Source organism: Onychostoma macrolepis, chromosome 19 (assembly GCF_012432095.1).
Source record: "Onychostoma macrolepis isolate SWU-2019 chromosome 19, ASM1243209v1, whole genome shotgun sequence".
In the NCBI taxonomy this organism is placed as follows: Eukaryota; Metazoa; Chordata; class Actinopteri; order Cypriniformes; family Cyprinidae; genus Onychostoma; species Onychostoma macrolepis.
Window position 1 is genome coordinate 28,207,590 of NC_081173.1, and position 19,601 is coordinate 28,227,190.

Genomic DNA, 19,601 nt, shown 5'->3' on the forward strand with positions numbered 1-19,601 from the left:
CATAAAAGAAAAATCTATAATTTTGACCCATACAGTACATTTTTGGTTATTGCTACAAATATACCCCAGCAACTTAAGACTGGTTTTGTGGTCCAGGGTCACATTTATAGTTTTGCTATATATTCTATTCCCTTTTGTGCGATTATTACTTGTTTGTATTCATGTCTATTCCAACGTTGAGAACAGTCAGTGAGAAAATATTTTGCTGCAATGTTTACATCCTATACTGTGTGCATTAACTGGGATGTTGCAGGACCCAATACAGCCAGAGACCCCTGGTCTTCCAATACCAGTGCTGTGAGGAAGGATGCTACGGTAGGCCCAGCAGAGACAGGGAGGAGTGTGGTAGAGGTAGGAAAAATCCAACAGACAGACAGTGACAACAAAGAACAACATACTGTCGAGCAGTGGCGCCCAACCCTGTTCATGGAGATCTACATACCTGCAGAGTTCAGTTCCAACCCTGCTTCAGCACATCTGCCTGTAATTATCAAGTAGTTCTGAAGATCTTAATTAGCTGGTTAAGCCGTGTTTGATCAGGGTTGGAGCTGGACTTTGCAGGGAGGTAGATCTCCAGGAACAGGGTTGGGCACCACTGCTGTAGAGAATAACAGTAGCAGCAGACAAATGGCATAAACAGACATCACACAGACTCTACAACATCCTCAGATTTTTTCTTTTGTTTTTACTGTATGTGTAAATTTGTTATAAATGAGTGCTCTTTAAAAAGTAGTAAGCATTGTTTGCCAGACACATACATTAAATGTTTAAATATCTGTTACATATATGGTACTGCTTATGTTATTTCACCATCTGTACACAAATGTAAGTAGTGCATGCACGTGTCCGTGGGTGGGGCTGTGTCGGTGTGGCTACAGTGCCAGGGCTGAATTTTTGTCCCAGTCCGCCCCTGCTCATAAGTCACCATTTTCGTGGTACATTTCTCAAAGTTTTTCAGAATCAGAATCAGAATGAGCTTTATTGGCCAGGTATGTTTACACATACAAGGAATTTGTTATAGTGACAGAAGCTCCACAGTGCAACAGAATGACAGCGACAAGACAGGACAGAGATAATAAAAGAATAATATACAAATAGGCAAATGTACAAAACAGTAAAAAAAACACAATATATAATATAGACAATTGTGTGTGTACAGGTCTGATATGTGCAAATTTGAAATGAAAAAAAGTAAAATAAAAATAAGTATATGTGGTGAATAAATAATGTATAATAGTGTTATGTGTTCCACGTTTATTGTCAAGTGTTCATGAGATGGATTGCCTGAGAGAAGAAACTGTTCCTGTGCTGGTCGTTCTGGTGCGCAGAGCTCTGTAGCATCGACCAGACGGCATCAGTTCAAAGAGGGAGTGTGCTGGATGTGAGGGGTCCAGAGTGATTTTACCAGCCCTTCTGCTCACTCTGGATGAGTACAGTTCTTGGAGAGTGGGGAGGGTTGTACCAATGATTCGCTCAGCAGTCCGGACTACCCTCCGTAGTCTTGTGAGGTCAGATTTGGTAGCTGAGCTGAACCAGACAGTTATTGAAGTGCAGAGGACAGATTCAATGATGGCGGAGTAGAACTGTTTCAGCAGCTCCTGTGGCAGGTTTTCTCCGTTTTACTAACTCGGCTGCTCAGGATGGAGTATCTATCACGTAATTCTCTTACGCTGCTAGAACAGCTGGAAAGCTCCTTCTGAATGATGTCCCGTCTGTCTTGAAGAGTTTTAAACTGTGATTCAATAAACGACTGTTGCTTCTCCGTGGCTGATGCGATCATGGTGACAAGGGACTCCTCCATCTTGTCCGCTTCATGCGTTTGTTCACGATTTACTTGCCTGCTGGCCGATTTCGCTTGACGTGAGAACAAATCATTGTTGCCAAATACAAAGTGATAAAAGAATGGCCAAACAATTTGTTAAGTAGAGTGAAATTATTGATGAATATGAGTAGGGTCGGCGGAGGCACAAAAATACAGTATATCTTCTTGCAAAAATCTATGATCCTGTGTTGTTTTTGTCTTTGTTTATATGCAGTTTTGAAAGGAAGAAGGAGAGCGACGTAAGCATCCTTTATATAATATTTCCCACATGTCTGGTATCCTACAATGCCAAAAACAAACAAACAAAAAAAAAACATATTACATTTTATTCATTTCACATGACTGAGACAGGTACACTGCTAATAATAATAACATGCTTACATTTTTATTATGTGGATCTGTATGAGCTGAGCTGTCTGAGCCATCATCAGAGCCTAAAACACAAAATCAATAATATTACAACAAACACAACACCACGGACTGCTCATACAAGACTGTTTAGATTAACACAGCAGCCATCTTTGTATTTATATCATTATATATTTTTAGAGAGAAAAGGACAAAACATCTGCTTTCGTATAATATGACTTAATATTATCAAAACATTACTTCACACATTTAGATATAAGAACTACAGTTAAATCACATCATGCCCATGACAAAGCCCTTACTGATATATACACATCATGCACATGAGGAACGTACCACTGACAGGTTTGAAGCCTGAACAACAACCAAAGAGAAGAACTGTAGGTTCAGTTCTCCAATCAACATAAAATCCATTGAAAAAGTAAGAGCCATTTAAAGATTAACAATCTAATAACTACACAATCTAAACATATTCTAATTAATAATTAACAATTAGAAAACTATGTTCAGCATATAAATGTTTGAAACATACTCATGTAGCACCATAAAATTACACATGGTATGTTTGTAAAATAAATTCATTCAAGCTATTTTAAGACTTTTACTTTTTAATCCAAATTTAAATACTAAGAGCAACTTTTGTTTTTCCATCAACAAAATTAACACCTTTTCAGACCCTCACCTTTTTTCTTCTGATACACCATATATCCAGCGACACCAATGATAATCAACAAGGCGACAGCAGCAGCAGCACCAACAATGATGCCGATGGGCACAGAATCTCCTGTTCTTTAAGATGGAAACATCAGATTACTCACAGAGACAGATAATGTTACTAACCAGTGAAAATCTCAAGCAGTGTCTGTGATATATGCAGGACATTGGTATGTAGTGACAACATATTTACAATGTGTAACCATATGAAAACAATACAGGCCTAAATGTATTGTGTTTTTACTCTGTTGTCGGTTTTGTGATTGTTTCCATTTTTATTTATTTTTCTATAAACTTCCTTGTTAATAAATCACTAATCTTTTGGGTTTATTTTTTGGTGAGAAAAGACCTAATACAGTTAGTGGTTAATCACAGGAGGGACTACATTTGTAGTTCACTCATCTAATTTATTTTACCATTGTTTGTCCTGATCTCATCTACTGTTATGGTTCCGCTCTGGTGCTTCACCACATAGCTGTGCTGGTTCTTCTTCCACTCATCAGGTGTAACTCTGATGGTGCTCGTCCTCTGAAAGGTCCCGTCCTCATTGGGAAGAAGTTCACTGAGATCCACATCCTCATGAAGCTCTTGTCCATTTCTCATCCAGGTGATTGTTAGTCCACTGGGGTAAAAACCTGTAGCATGACACGAGACTGAAGACGAGGAAGACTTCTGCAGCAGAGACACCTGAGGAGAGACTGAGAGAGAGAGAGAGAGAGCTTGAATTCAAGTGGTCTTAATTACACACGTCTTCCCAATCAAGACCATTATAAATCACCAACACACTGTCTGTGAAGGCTGGTCTTCATTCAGTTCACTGTATAATATCAGGTAGAGTTTGAAGTGTGGTGGAACTGGTAAGATAAATTAATTGAGGCGCTGCTGAAAAGCTCTGGTTTCTAAGACACTCTGCAGGTGGAGCTGTGTATCCTTTTTATGTAACCTTTTTTTCTAAACTTTCGATACTAATAATAATAATTCAATATTTAGAAAAATCTAAACCAGAGCTTCTTGTCATCCTAGACAGTCTAATTTAGCAAACAAACCCATTTTGATAGGCTTGACAACACAGTAATGTCATCTAGTCAAACAGGAACCTAGAGAGTAAATACCACAGACTTCACTGCTATGAGCACCTGGTGATGTGGATCTGTGCTCTTTAACATCAGGAAGATCTGATTCTTCATATCTGAGTATGTTACACAGCTCCTTATCAAGGCTTTATTAATCTGAAAATTGTGCTGCTGCCAGTCTTACTACAATCCAGAAAGTAGCAGCACGCCTCATCTTTAATGAAACTTTGTCATCTAGTAAATAAATACATAAGCAATCTTTTAACTATTATGTTTATGCAAAATGGTAACCCTGGGTTAAGTGCCCCTCAAGAGTGATAGTTCATTGCATGCAGGGCTCTAATCAGCAAACTGCTAGTCAGTTCTGGATGTGGTTGCAACAAACCCATTAATTTAAGAAAATCTTTAGTAATAACAGCCTTACAGTTACAACTGGACACTGAGCTTTAGCCATTATAACACATCACACCTGCATCAGTTTATACTTTTCTAGCCAGTTCATAATTGACAGTTTTAGATGAACATGCTCTTCCTGAACCTGTTCAGCAATCCATTTAAAACTAGTCTTCATTATTAATTTCTACAAACAAAACACATGATCTGCATTGCTTTAATCAAAACAACCTACTCTGAAAGAAAGAAGAAATTGTTACAATGATTTCTAGTGTAGACGACTGTTTAACAAAACATATATGGCTATATTTTCATATGTTCACTGCTGGATAAGAACTGATGTACCTGTTTTCTTCAGGCTGCTCTTTCCATACTGCAGATACTTCTGCAGCCACTCAATGCACTCAGAGCTGAAGTAATGTCTGTCTCTCTCAAGACCAGCTCTGTCATTGTTCCACTTCCGTGCAGTGGGGAATCCTTGCTGCACTGGAGAAATATATCTCATCTCCTTAAAATCCAGAGACAGAAAGTCCTCTCCATCATAACCAAACTCACGGAACCCATTTGTTTCTCCAGTCTGATCGTCCCACTCACAGCCGTACATCAGCTGGTATGTGTGCACACCTGAGGAACAGAGACACTGAATGTATGAATAATCAATTAATACAGTCAGAATAAAATCATCATTCAGTCAGAAAGTCCCAACATGTTTGACTCAGAATCAAATAAATCTGATATTCCAGTTTTTTGGCCTCCATTCTAAATAAAAATAATAATTTAGTAATATTTGAGTTGTGAGTTTACTGACTAAATTTATTATTATAAGAGAACAAGAACAAGGTGCTGAGAAATAAGAGACAATAAACAGACATGATTTCTATTGTGAATCTGTCTGAGCAGCTGTTGACTTATTTACTGCATCAGATCTGTGTCTTACAACCAGAATTGTTAAATTTTAATTGAACCAGTTAATTTCTTACAAAAGAAAGAAAGAAAAAACTAGATTAAAATGTTTGTAGACAAACATTCTTCTGGCATGAGAAAGCAGTTTAAAAAAGAAGTTTATTGTTGATTGCTGAAAAGAAGTTTTTTCTGTCGACTGATTCGCTGCAGCAGACGTCATGTGATTTTCATCACGTCCAATCAAACTGAGCCATGAACCGTTTCTGTGTCGTGTGTATTTTAGGTTTGTGAGACTCAAATCAGTGAACATACTGAATGGCTGTTAAACACACACATTAGGAAGATTGTCCCCCTCGGTAGAAATCGTATTTTACATAGTATGTCTATGTGTGTGTTCAGTGTGTGTGTGTGTGTGTGTGTGTGTGTGTGTGTGTATGTGTATATCTGTGTGTTCTGCTGGTTTACCACCTTTTTGCCAAACCTGAAACATACAATGTTTGAGTCATAAATATGACTAAATTGTAAAAGTGGCCCAATGTGAAATATTAAAAAATGGATGGTATTCTTGGCTTTAGTATCTAATCTTCTCAGTTATCTGATGGTTCAGCTCTTTGAACTGATGGACACACGGACACCTTCAAGATATGTGTGCTGTTTAATGGAAATCCTCTGCCCAGTTCAAATATCACTACCTTTTTATTACTACTACAAAAATAAACATTTCTGTCCTTGGTGCATATTAGTGTTTATTTAACAAACACATCTTTAACACTGATAAAATAAAATAAAAGATACTGTAACTGGTATGTAAATGGTAGCTGTACTCCTAACACTGTATCATTAATATGTAAAATAGTCAAAACTAAGAAGTCATGTGTGTAAGTAGGTTTGTTACCAATTTACCTGTTGACTGGTTGAAGCGTCCCTTTGCGACCTGGATGTTGTTTTTGAAGAGCCGATGCTGATTAATATCAGTCTGAGTCTCTCTGGTCCAGTAATCAGCTCCCTCATTCTGTCTGATCCACTCTGTCTTTGGCACAGCTTTCATTGTGTTGCTGTCAAAGTACATAAACTGCTCATCATGAACCAAACCAACTGAAGTGAACTCTGGGAAGTCAATGTCTCCAGACACACCAGTGTAGAAGTATTTCAGAGAGTGTTTTCCTGAGGAGAGAGATACAAACAGAATTTTAGTCATCATCTCAAATTAATCATCCACACATAAAGCCTGTTCAAAATTCACATTTTTAAGAGTTACAGTACATCAACACTGAAATTCACAATAAGGCTATATTAAAATAATTTATGCCATAGCAGGTGAATATAGCAATATTTAAATTGACTAACAAAAAAAGAAAAATGACACCTTGATATACAAAAGGACTGTAGCTTTAGTTGTTTATTAAATATGTTCATATTCCAGATCTTCCTAAGTTGCCTAAATTTACATTTGAGACCTTGTCAGTTATTGTACTAAAAATATATCAAAATGTGCTGTATTTTTTTTTTAAATTAAAACAATATTTACTCAGAATCAGTCTTATTGGTGAAGTGTGCTAAAACACAGAAGTCATTTTGATTCCAGTTACTTAAAATTTATAAGACAAGACGACAGATAAAAAGACACATATCTAGACACAGTAATATGGATTTGTTATAAAAGGTGTTTATCCTGCTGTCCATTTTGCTTACTACACATAAACTTTCTCTCTCACACAGGATGTTAGATTTCAGTGTTTATGTGATTGATCTGTAGGCTATTATATGTCTGTTGTACTTGGGTTGTCTCCTTTATCTCTTCCAGTCCTAGCTTTTACAAATTTGAACGATGACACATGCGTGTTGCACTTCTCGTGTTTATTGCCATCTTATGATAAATCGCTTGTTAACTTGTATTCTTCAACTGTAAGCAGTGGCGGAGACAGAAGAGAGTAAAGTCTCTCATCAGTGATGATGCTCACTCTCTCATATTAACCCAGGAATTGAAGATCGTATTTATATTCGTTTTGAGGAGACATATTTATTAGGGATGAGACGATACACCTACCTCCTGATTCGATACTATCACAATACTTGGGTGCCGATACGATATGTTTTGCGATTTTTTTAAAGATTTCAGTTCGATTCGATATTGCTGTTGCGATTTTTATTTTTTGTTTTTGGGAAAAAGTTGAATGACACACTTAATAGGCTACTGTCACAATTTAAAACACACACACACACACATCTTAGCAGTCATTTTTCCTGTTTTATTTAAGTTTTAGTAAACATAAACAAACAAACAGCCACAAAAAGTCCAATAGAAAAATACTTTTTGAAATTAAGTGGCTTTTGAAATAAAGTGCTCATCAAACTAGTTCCATTAATAAAATAAAATAAAATGAAGAGTCTGTGAAAGCTTTCTTTAACATCAAACTTAACTCGAAAGCCATTCTTTTAAATACTGGACTGCATTAAATTAAATATATAATATAATTAACCCCTTAGCATTCCTAAGGTCTCTTTTTGAATGGGATTTGTAACAAAACAAAAGCCAATTTATTTCACAAAAATTAAGTTAAGACTGTTAAGAATGTGATTAATACTGAATAAACAGCCTATAAGGTAAGGATATTAAATAGCAGTCCCAAACTAGTTTTTGTTAATACAATTAAGTTGGTTTGAGCCACCTGTCATTTAAACATATACAAACTGACACAAAGAGAAAATAACATGGTATTTTTGGGTTATGGAAACAACAGTTACCATGGTGAATATACAATACTAACATGAACTGTTAATGAAATGTGGAAACTGCTCCTGAATATCATACCTTCATGCAAATCCTTCCCAGCTAACACACGCAGTACCAGTTATGATTTATCGGTATTGTACTTTTATTTCACGCGTTGCATGCTCGTAGTTTCTGCGCTTTAGTGAAGTGATATACAAAGTTCGCGCTACAGGACAGGATAGTTCGTTTTTCTGAGGTGAGAGACTTTTTAATTTCGTAACAAGTTACATAAATAACGATAGAATAATGACACTGACATTAAGCCTGCCAACATCTCATCTGACCTTATACTCATAAGTGTCAACAGCTTTCATGCACGTCTTTTAAAATAAAAGTCTCGCATCAGAAAAACATTAAGAATTAATTTTTTTGTTGTTGATGTCGTTTCTTTGGCCGCACACTCCGCGACCCACCAGTTGAGAAACACTAGGTGTGTTCGACTTCATGCGGCGCCATGAAAACCGATCGGCGGCTGACTTAAAGAAGTGCATGCCGGTTAGAAAATTTGTCCGACTTGAACCGGCGCCGACGCCACGTCACTGTCACGTGTGGCATCAAAGTACCGCGAGAGCGTTTCGAGAGCAGCCGCTGACTCAGCTCGCGCAGTTTCTCCAGAGCGACTGCGGAAGCGCTGATGACGACACAGCTGTTTCACGATTGGCCAAATTCACCACATGACAACAATGACGTGTGTTTCTAACATCTTCAATTCCAATACAGCTCACAAATATTATTTTACTAGGAGAATATCACAATCGGGTGAAAAAATGGAAGCTAAGCCAAACTTTGAACATTTTATAAAAAGAGATTAAACAAATGGTACTACATTAGATAAAATTAAGAACAAAAAAGCAAGAAAGACCTATGAAGCTTTTTGTTACTTTAAATTGTTACCCCTGGCATGAATTGTTTCACTGTACATATTCTTATGAATGTTTATTTGTTTTGTACTTGTTGTGAGTTGTATATGCTTGTACAAACCTTTGTATATTTTTTGCATAGTAATAAAAAAAAATAGGCTACTGCCCACAAATCTGTTTTTAGAACAGTAAAAAAAATTACTGTATAGTCACAATGTTATAATGAGTCACATTTAATAATAAAAAAACACTGATAAACGCTTATTGGTATTTAAATAGTATATGTTTATGTTGAACTTTATTCTTGAACAGATGGCCCTGTATTAAGCAGTATATAAAAAGTGTTTCTGTTGCTCATGAAAACATTTCTGAAACGTCCGTGCATTTGACAAATATTGCATGTTATTCACTTCATCTGTGATAAGAGTATCCAAACACCGCGAGAGCATCACTACCGGGAGCAGAAAGAGTCCGACTTCACATCTCCGCTTTCAATTCCGCCCCCGACTGCAAGCGGCTATTCTCGCCGATAGGTCTGTGCGGCGCTGCATGAAGTCGAACACACCTACTGAAATACTCACTGATACAACATCGCCCTCTGCTGAAAAAAAAAGAGGTAACTTTCCTCCGCCTCGTATTTAAGCAAGGACTAAAATAAAGCATTGTGTTTAATATGGATTAATATCGATTCTGGTATAAAAAAAAAATAAAAATCGATTTTAAAATCGTAAATAAAAAAATCACAATAGTTAGGTGAATCGATTTTTTGTCCCATCCCTAATATTTATGTGGTCATGTGTAGGCTACATGGAACAGTAAAGAGGGTGTTTTCTCTTGTCTTTGATAATTTGAAAAATCTTAATTATATATACAGTCATGGCCAAAAATATCGGCACCCTTGGTAAATATGATCAAAGAAGGCTGTGAAAATTAATCTGCATTGTTAATCCTTTTGATCTTTTATTAAAAAATTCACAAAAATCTAACCTTTCATTGGATAATAAGAATTTAAAATGGAAATATCATTAAATAAATGTTTTCTCAAATACCGTTGGACACAATTATTGGCACCCTAGAAATTCTTATGAGTAAAATATCTCTGAAGTATATTCCCATTCATATTCACAATTTTGAGCACTCCAGGGTGATTATGAACATGAAATTATCCAGCCATGGCTTCCTGTTTCACAGAAATATAAATAGGAGGAAAACAAAGCCCAAATTCCTTAATCATCCATCACAATGAGAAAAACCAAAGAATATATTTCTGATGTGCAGCAAAAGATAATTGAGCTTCACAAATTAGTGAAGTAGCTTTAAGAAAAGAGCTAGAGCAGTGAAAACTCCCATTTCCACCATCAGGGCAATAATTAAGAATTTCCAATCAACATAACGTTACGAAACTGCCTGGAAGAGGACGTGTGTCTATATCGTCCTAATGCACGGTGAGGAGGAGAGTTTGAGCGGCTAAAGACTCTCCAAGGACCACAGCTGGAGAATTGCAGAAAATAGTTGAGTCAGAATGTCTTAAAAAAAATAATAAAATTGTCAAACAGCACCTACATCAGCACATGTTGTTTGGGACGGTTTCAAGAAAAATTATCCTCGCTCATCCAAAAACAATCTCCAGCATATTCAGTTATCAGACACGACTGGAGCTTCAAATGGGACTGGCTTCTGTGGTCAGATGAAACTAAAAAATGAGCTTTTTAGCAGCAAACACTCAAGATGGGTTTGGTGAACACAGGGATAAAAAGTACCCCATGTGTAAAATGAAATATACTGCTGTATTTTTGATGTTGTGGGCCTATATTTCTGCTGGAGGTCCTGGACATCTTGTTTAGACACATGGCATCATGGATTCTATCAAATACCAACAGATAAAAAATCAATAAGTGACTGACTCTGTTAGAAATCTTATAATGGGCCATGTTTGGATCTTCCAACCGTACAATAATCCAAACACAAACCTCAAAAACAACACAGAAATGGGTCACTGAGCACAAAACCAAGCTTCTGCTGACCATTCCAGTCCTCTGACCTGAACCCTGTAGAACATGAGTGAACTGAAGAGAAGCACCACCAACATGGAGCTGTGAATCTAAAGGGTCTGGAGTGATTCTGGATGAAGGAATGGTCTCTGATCTCTTGTCAGGTGTTCTCTAACCTCATCAGGCATTATAGGAGAACATTTAGAGCTGTTAAACTGGCAAATGGAGGTTTCAAAAAGTATTGAATAAAAGTGGCCAAAGTGTATTTGAGAAAAACATTTATTTCATAATGATATTTCCCCCCATTTTAAATTCTTATTATTGAATGAAAGGTTAGATTTTTGTGATTTTTTTTAAATAAAAGATCAAAAGGATTAACAATGCAGATTAATTTTCACAGCCTTCTTTGATCATATTTACCAAGGGTGCTGATATTTTTGTCCATTACTGTATAGCCAGGTTTCATATGAAAGTTTCCCTTACAGCAGTGGTCTTAAACTCAATTCCTGGAGGGCCACAGCTCTGCACAGTTTTGATCCAACCAGCTCCAAATCACACCTGCTTGCAAGTTTCTAGCAATCCTGAAGAGCTTGATTAGCTGGATCAGGTGTGTTTGATTAGGTTTGGAGCAAAACTGTGCAGAGCTGTGGCCCTCCAGGAATTGAGTTTGAGACCAATGCCTACAGTAAATGCGAACATTGCAAAGACCGCAAGTATAAGTAGCTCATCGACGCCATCTTGTGCACCTAGCCAAAATAAAGCCTATATTAAAGGCATAATAAGTAAAATATATCTTTATAAATGTGTAATAGGATACAAATTTATTTAACTAGTCAGTTTTTAGAATGGCTTTTGCAAGACATACTATATTTTAATTAGAACAATACAGTCAGCAACAGTTTTTTTTTTAAAGTTTTTTTTAATCAAATGTGCTGAAACAATTTCTAGTTTGGTTCTGAGTAGGCTACTTACAATATAACACGAGACAGAAAACAAATAACATATATCTGAACCCATAGAAGGAACACTTGTTGTAGAGATAATTTCAAGATCTAAATAATTGATCGAATAGCTATAGTCTATAGGCCTAATTTGAAAACTGCAAATGAAGAAAGCAAAAATAATGATTTGAAGTATAGGCTACACCTTTAATAAGTCATTTTCGATTAGTCTATTTCACAAAAAGAACTGTTTTGGTTGCGAGAATAAGCTTACTTTGTGACTTTGCCATGTTGGCCATAAAGTCTACAGTCAAAATCTTCAAGAACTTCAAGAACGGTGGATGTTCTAAACGGTTTAAATGTGCTATTTTAATTTATTCTGCTGTTATGAGACTTTCCCTCATACACTGTGAAACAATCACTCTAGTCTAAAGTTTATCAATAGTGAGTTTCGCAAGATGATCGTCATCGGTCTCTGGGTAAAAAAGCGTTTCTCAGGTTAGAAATGAAACTGATCTGCATCTGACACGACTAGCATGCTAACAGATGGGTAAGTTTTAAAACACATCAAACCAACAAACAATCTTTTTTTTGTTCAATTAAACCAACTAATCAAAAAAGTATTTTTTGTTTGTTTGGTTAGACCTCCCGTGAAATTATATAGGCCTAGCTAAGATTTTTTTCAATAGGCTAAAGAACAAAATATGCCTTCAAAAGGTCTAAATAATAACGAATAGGCTCTGTTCAACGTGTGCAAATCATTGGCTACATATTTTAAGAATAAAGAATAAATGTGTATCGCGTCAAAAGATATATTTCTGAGAATAACACAACGACATTTGACTGGCTGTGGGCTTTTCATATAGTTGTCGGTTTTAAAGTAAAATAATATCAATATCATACAGTGGCACAACATATTTTTAAAGAACGCTTAGCTTACATTGGCACTATTGTAAAATTAGCAGAGCATTATCTACTCACCAGCAAAGGCAAGATGAGCTCCGACAAGCAGAAGCACTACAACAAACCGCATTCTTACATTTTCTTGAGATTTAGATTTAATATAATATTCTAGGATCGAGAAATGACTTGAAATATTCAAGTTAATACCAAACGTCGGGTCTCAGTTGTTGACTTTGAGCTAGTAAAGTGCCTGCAAGTTCTGAAACTCCAGCCAGTACAGATTCTGGACATGTTCAGGGTCACAAGTTACTAAGCGGAAATTCCTTGACTGTGTTGATCACCGAAAGGGAACAAAATACTAAATGAAGTGAATATGAATAGGCTACATGGATAGGCCTGCTTTGCTCTGCCATTTTTCCCAAATAAGAAGAAAGCTAAATAAAGGAATTCCATATTGTCAAGCAACTTTCACTACACTGTAAAAATGATTTTTCGTAGTTGTAAAGATGTTTTACTATAAAATACTATTTAAGTTTATTTTCTAAAATTTAGATTATTAGATTATTATTTTCAAATAATTCAATGTATTACTTGCAGTTTCTTTGTAATTCATTGTGAAATTTGTGTTTGACAGCAGGGAAATCTCCTCTTTATCTTTCCTGAAGTCCTAAGTTACAGATAGACCAAAGTGACACTCCAGCTGAGGCAGTTCATTTTGTCCACTGATGCTTAATTGCCTGCATGATAGTAACAGCAGCTGCCTGTAAAACATAAGTGCGGTATATTAAACTGCAATGTGCTTTAGTAGGCCTACCTATTTACATATCCCAAGCTTTATTCTTTAATAATAATAAGTGTCACTATTTAAAGCTTATCTTAAACTCATGCTGACAGAGTGACTGAAGGACAGACTTCAAAGGTGCCATTAACTCCAGGAGACAGCACAAAGTAATTGTCAAATTATGTCAGAATACACCCATGAACTACAACAGCAACAAAACCCCCTCATAGAATCTCATATTAGGAAGAAAAGTATTTAATGTAGTAACAGTTAAAGGGTTTAAAGAAAGACACTGCAAGCTGGGCAAAACATTTTCAGATTCAGTTTTCTCCGTCATCTTGTGTCTCTTTCTGCAAGAAAAAATCCATTATTATGGTTCATTCAGCAGTACTTGTCAGATCCACCATGTGAGCCATTGCATGAGTAACTGTCTGAGCCACTGTATCTATGGTCAAGATCAGAGTTCAGAGCTGGATAGGAAAGTTACATTTTGAAAGTTAGGAAAGTTAAAAGATGCTGATCACAAATTATGCTGAGCCTCAAATATAATACTTGCATTGTTTTTCCTTTCTTTTTATTTTCATTATTCACTCACATGTTGGGCTTTTGGTTCTGTCAGCAGCTGAGCTGTCGGTCACAGGCTGGAGAAGAAAATTACACCTTTACAACAAAAATCCACTGCAATTTATTTTAATAACCAATTTAATTACCCATTTGGAAAGTTAAAATCCCATCTCAACATAAACTGGACTATAGCCTCACTTAAAAAAAAAAAAATTCATCATGCAGTATTAAGCCTCTTAAGGGCTGCTGGGTGAGGAATTATTAATGCACATGAGAAAAATTACTCTGCACTACTTTGTGACAGAGCATTGTGCATATGTGATAACATAAATATAGTCCCTATAAAAGAATCATTAGTTATATAGAGTTTATAGTAGTACTCTTATCATTGTTTTTGTTTACTGGTTCTGTTCTTTATGTGCATTTTCTACACTTTTTACACAGTCGCCTTTTCCAACATGCAGATTCATAAATCAATCTTTCAGTCTATCCTCCAAATTGCACTAAAGCAAGCAATTGCAAGCAAAACTGCGCAAGATGAGTTGAGCATCAATTACTAAAAAAAAAAAAAAGAGAACTCATAATACTTACTTTTTGGGCCCTTGGTGTTTTCAACACTTGAGCTGTCAGAGGCTGAAGAAGAAAATGAAACCTTTATTTTACAACAAAATAACCATCACACACTATTTAACAAGAATGATATAACAGTTCAAATGTTTAGGAAAAACACGATTACACGATGCTTAAACAAACACTTACACAGTAGGCTTGTGGCACTCTCAACAGTTGAGGTGTCAGGCCCTGGAGAAGAAAATTAAACTTTTACATCAACACCAGAACATACTGATAAAACCAATGCCTAAAATAGCACAGTGTTAACCAACATATTGGTAATGACATGAGAGAACAAAAATCCTGTAGGAATGAATTCTAATTCTTACATGCCTTAATTATTTTAAAATGAGCAACAACAATTAAAATGAATGAAAATAAATCACTGTAAATCACTTCACTGTCTAGAGATAGAGTTCATACTTTATACATAAATGCATATTGATGATTTAAGGAAATGGTAAATAAAACATATTTTTGGAGTATTTTAAAAGAATTCTATTTCAGGTTTTCTACTTCAAAATTTCACATTTAAATCAATGTGTTACTTGCAGTTTATTTGTAACTAAGTTTACTAGCAATTTCTGCATGACAATTGTTTCTACAACATTTTTTTGGATTGTGTGAGTGTGTGTGAGGGGGACTATTGAGGAGTAATCCTGTAAATTCTGTATTACACTGGTAAAAAAAACAAAAAACATAGATGTTCAAATAATAGTCCACTAATATATGTAATCTGGATTATAAAACAATTAAAAGCATTACATATTGTAGTAACAACAGCTATCAAAGGTTAATCATTTCTGTTCTCACCTAATTTCTCTTTTTTCCAATACACCAAATATCCAGCGACACCACTGACCATTAACAGGACAACAGCAACAACACCAACAATGATGCTGATGGGAGCAGAATCTGCTGTTTGATCAGAAGAAAACATCAGATTACTGATGGGGGGGGGGACTGAACTCTGCAGGTATGAAGATCTCCATGAACAGGGTTGGGCGCCACTGCTGTAGAGAATAACAGTAGCAGCAGACAAATGGCATTAACAGACATCACACAGACTCTACACCATCCTCAGACTTTTTCTTTTGTTTTTACTGTATGTGTAAATTTGTTATAAATGAGTGCTCTTTAAAAAGTAGTAAGCATTGTTTGCCAGACACATGCATTAAATGTTTAAATATCTGTTACATATATGGTACTGCTTATGTTATTTCACCATCTGTACACAAATGTAAGTAGTGAATGCATGTGTCCGTGGGTGGGGCTGTGTCGGTGTGGCTACTTATATACTGCTTATATAAGATTGTTCTTTGTCACTGTCTGTCTGTTGGATTTTTGGAGAACATAAGTAAGCCAATGGCTTATAATACCTCATCTAACTATTGCACGAGTGCCTGTTATAGAAGCCTATGTTCCACCCTACCTAAGGATTAATTGCATACTGTAAACATATGTACAATATGCATGTATTCAATGTTTTATTTTAATATATGACTATCTACATATTCAAAGTGAAGTTCACTACAAATGTCTACAGTAATACTATGGCTATTGCTATAGGTTTTTGATGTGTTACTGCAAGCAGAGGTGTCAAGTAACGAAGTACAAATACTTCGTTACCTTACTTAAGTAGAAATTTAGGGTATCTATACTTTACTGGAGTAATTATTTTTCAGCCGACTTTTTACTTCTACTCCTTACATTTTAAAAATAGCCTCGTTACTCCTGTTTCATTTCAGCTTGTTTTCATTCCGGCTTGTCATCGTTAAAAAAAAAAATTAAAAAAAAAAAACCTATCCATATAAATCGCACCATCCGGATAGAGTGAATTTGATTGTGATTGGATGAGAAGTGTAAACATATACCATTCCGACACCCTATTGGTTTGTACGTGATCCATCGCACCTGCACATGACACAAATCACGTCACACTCCAGCAAGGACATAGCCAGGTTGGGGTCGTTACTCAAAAAATATTATTTCTTAAGTTATTATTTCTCCACTACTGGCTCATTTATCAAACGGGTGCTTTCTCTTCGTCCTCCGCAAATTAAGCTACAGTAAGTAGTTCGGTAGAGAGACGTTTGAATAAATTAGCGTTTGCGATTGACAATGTTGTGATAAGTAGGCTGCACTAACTTTGTAACTCGTTACCCCCAACACTCGACACAGCAGACGTATGTAGCCAAGTACAAAGATGTCCGTGGCAGAGACTCAAGAAGAGAACTTGAGCGAAATGTAACTGATGTAGATTACCCTGTTGTTGTGCATACAGGATTGAGTCCAACGTGTTTGTTACATCTTCTAGTTAAATGTGACTGTTGCCATTAGCTATAGAATTAAACATAGTACAAACCAGGAAGGTATCAGGATTTAATTATTTTTTTATTTTTATTTTTTTTATTAATCACTTGGATTAATCATTAATTTTGACAGCACTAATGTTTATTGTATATAGACAACCATACAAGGGTAATTGTTACTAAGCCTGCCCTGAGTACAGCAATTTTCTTGTCCGTTGCCCTCACAGATTCCTGCAGCTAAGCTTGGGTGTACATTTACATTCCAATAAAGGTTATTGATGACATTCCTCTGAAGTTTGACTTTTTGCACCATTACAATACTTATAGACAACTAGTCATCATATCTTCCGCTCCATGAAACACGTTAATGCTCAGTAGTACACATATATGGTTCTTTAATGTATTTGCATTGTACTAAAATGCGTTCATTTTTAATGGGCATATATGCGGCTGAAACAGGTAGCCTAGTGCATCCCAAATTTTTCAACATTAACATATAACATTATAGTCATTATGGCCTTTAGAAAAATGTTTTTTGAGGAGGTGGGGTAGTGCACAATAGGCCCCTGTGGCACGGCCTAAGCTTTTGTCCTTAATGGCATTTTTTTCCTTACATTACTTTTATACTTTAAGTAGTTTTGAAACCAGTACTTTTACTTTAATAAAAAGCTTGGGTTGATACTTCAACTTCTACAGAAGTCTTTTTAAACCCTAGTATCTATACTTCTACCTGAGTAATGAATGTGAATACTTTTGACACCAGTGACTGCAAGTAGTCTATATCAGTGGTTAGCCTAAATCCCACTTTATCTGCTGATATTTCAATCATGCAATTCAGTAACAGGCTGGCTAACACTTGTGACCAATTACCACGAAGCAATAACACTTTAAAATATACTGGATTCTACGCTAAGCTTACAACTATTTAATACAATGTAGGCTACTGTCAAAACACACACACACAGCTAACTGGCAGAAGTAGTGTGAAAGTGACTTGTGTTAGCTGTATTTTCTGTTTTCTTCTTGCCTCTGTGTCTGTGGCACTACTGTCCTCCGCTGCAGCAGCCGAGTTTAAACATTTTGAAAAGAGTTCAGTTAATTTTACACATTTAGCGTCGGACCTTAGAGCCCTTTTTTGTTTGTTTGTCAAAGTTTTTCTGCACCGCCTTTTCTTTTTTACGGTCCATTATCTAGCTTTTACTGAAAATTAGCTCTTGTTGATCATAGCTCGTGTTGATTTTGACTGAAAGTCCAGTAACCTCTAATCGGTTCGGTCGGCCCATCTCAGGACCAGGCGGCTGGCTGTTGCCGACTGGGCCAAATGCTTAACATTTATTATTAGGCCTATTCATATTATTATTATTATTATTAACGATAGTGAAATCGTGTAAGCAATAAAAACTCGTCCTATGCGCTGTTGGCCCGTACAAACAATTTTATTCATATATTATTTTTAAAACTCTGACCGGCCCACATTAAACAAAATGGTCCGGCACCTCTGGCACTTGTCAGATGGCCAATCCGCCGTCTGGAGTAGAATTTGTGTTTGTTTGCATGGAGCGCCACCTAGCAGATAATAATAGTTTACTAGTAGGGAATGCATGTGTTTTTTTGTGTGTGTTTTACAGTAATTCCAAGAGGTTACAAGACCTCTACATGAAAAACATGTCACACGTCCGCGGAGAATTTCATTTTCAAGTGGCAAAAAGATGATTTTGGATTAGAAAACATTCAGTAGTTTATGCGCATGCGTCGTGATCACGCAGCGGAAGTTCGGAACTGAAAGTGAAACGCTGCGAGCTGCACGAATGTTTTGGAAAACAGACGGATCTTTAGCACGCAAAACAGCACCGTTACATACCTAGTTATCATTTTAACAAAAGGCAACGATGTCTGATATTTCGACCGTATCTAAGATACCTGTTTGATGTTCTGATCGGAACGGAAGAGTGGTGATTTGACCCGCGACTATGCCGCCTCACTGTCACCCAGTTGCCCTGCTGCACGGGCTCAACCGAAACCGAACAATGTACAGGACTCCCTGAACTAGTCGCATCCAAAGCAGTATCTACAGCCCTCACATTCTTACTTTCCTCAACTAAAGTTTGGATGCGTGTCTCTAGCTCTAAAACCTTCTCTGTCAGCCTAACTATTTCCCTGCATTTATCACATGTGAATCCCTCGCTGCTGACAGAGACAGATAAACTGTACATGTGGCAAACAGCAGTAGCAGGAGAAGAAGCCATTACTCACCGTGATTGATGAATGATACCAACTTAACTTACCACTTACCACTGTTGTTTGATGAGCTTGTAAAAAACGGAGCGAGAAAAAAAGAAAAGAAAAGAATAATAGGCGCGAATAATAGAAACGCAAATGAAACGTGAATGAAACCGCGAGTGACAAGCTAACTGGCTAACGAATGCTAACGCTGCACTCACGGTTTTAAAAGCGAACGATCAAATTAGTTAGATTAGTTTGAAAGATAACACCAGAAATATGGTGGGAATATGGTGGGAATTAAGTTATATATTATCACTTTAAACAACAGCGAGTGAAAGTAAGGTAGAGATTCAATAAAAGCGAAGCT

General features: G+C 36.4%; 1 protein-coding gene and 1 long non-coding RNA gene across 3 annotated transcripts; both read right to left on the bottom strand.

Annotated features, from left to right (window-relative positions):
• Positions 1-960: 960 nt before the first annotated feature.
• LOC131525349 (H-2 class I histocompatibility antigen, Q9 alpha chain-like) lies at positions 961-13,025 on the bottom strand. Of its 2 annotated transcripts, none has more exons than XR_009267193.1 (7): positions 12,821-13,022; positions 6,178-6,438; positions 4,717-4,995; positions 3,322-3,603; positions 2,874-2,980; positions 2,204-2,256; positions 961-2,102 (listed from the first exon to the last, which is right to left on the bottom strand). XR_009267193.1 is itself a non-coding variant. In XM_058752837.1 (7 exons), the coding sequence occupies exons 1-7, from the start codon at positions 12,870-12,872 to the stop codon at positions 2,073-2,075; spliced, it is 1,059 nt and encodes a 352-aa protein (XP_058608820.1). In that variant the 5' UTR covers positions 12,873-13,025; the 3' UTR covers positions 961-2,072. The 2 variants fall into 2 exon arrangements, 1 of the variants encoding a protein (XP_058608820.1); XM_058752837.1 differs by having other exon boundaries at positions 2,874-2,975; positions 12,821-13,025.
• Positions 13,026-14,395: 1,370 nt separating this feature from the next.
• Positions 14,396-15,612, bottom strand: LOC131525351 (uncharacterized). The gene is made up of 3 exons (XR_009267194.1): positions 15,513-15,612; positions 14,847-14,888; positions 14,396-14,720 (listed from the first exon to the last, which is right to left on the bottom strand). It is a non-coding gene; the product is annotated as an uncharacterized LOC131525351 (long non-coding RNA).
• Between the last annotated feature and the right edge of the window lie 3,989 nt (positions 15,613-19,601).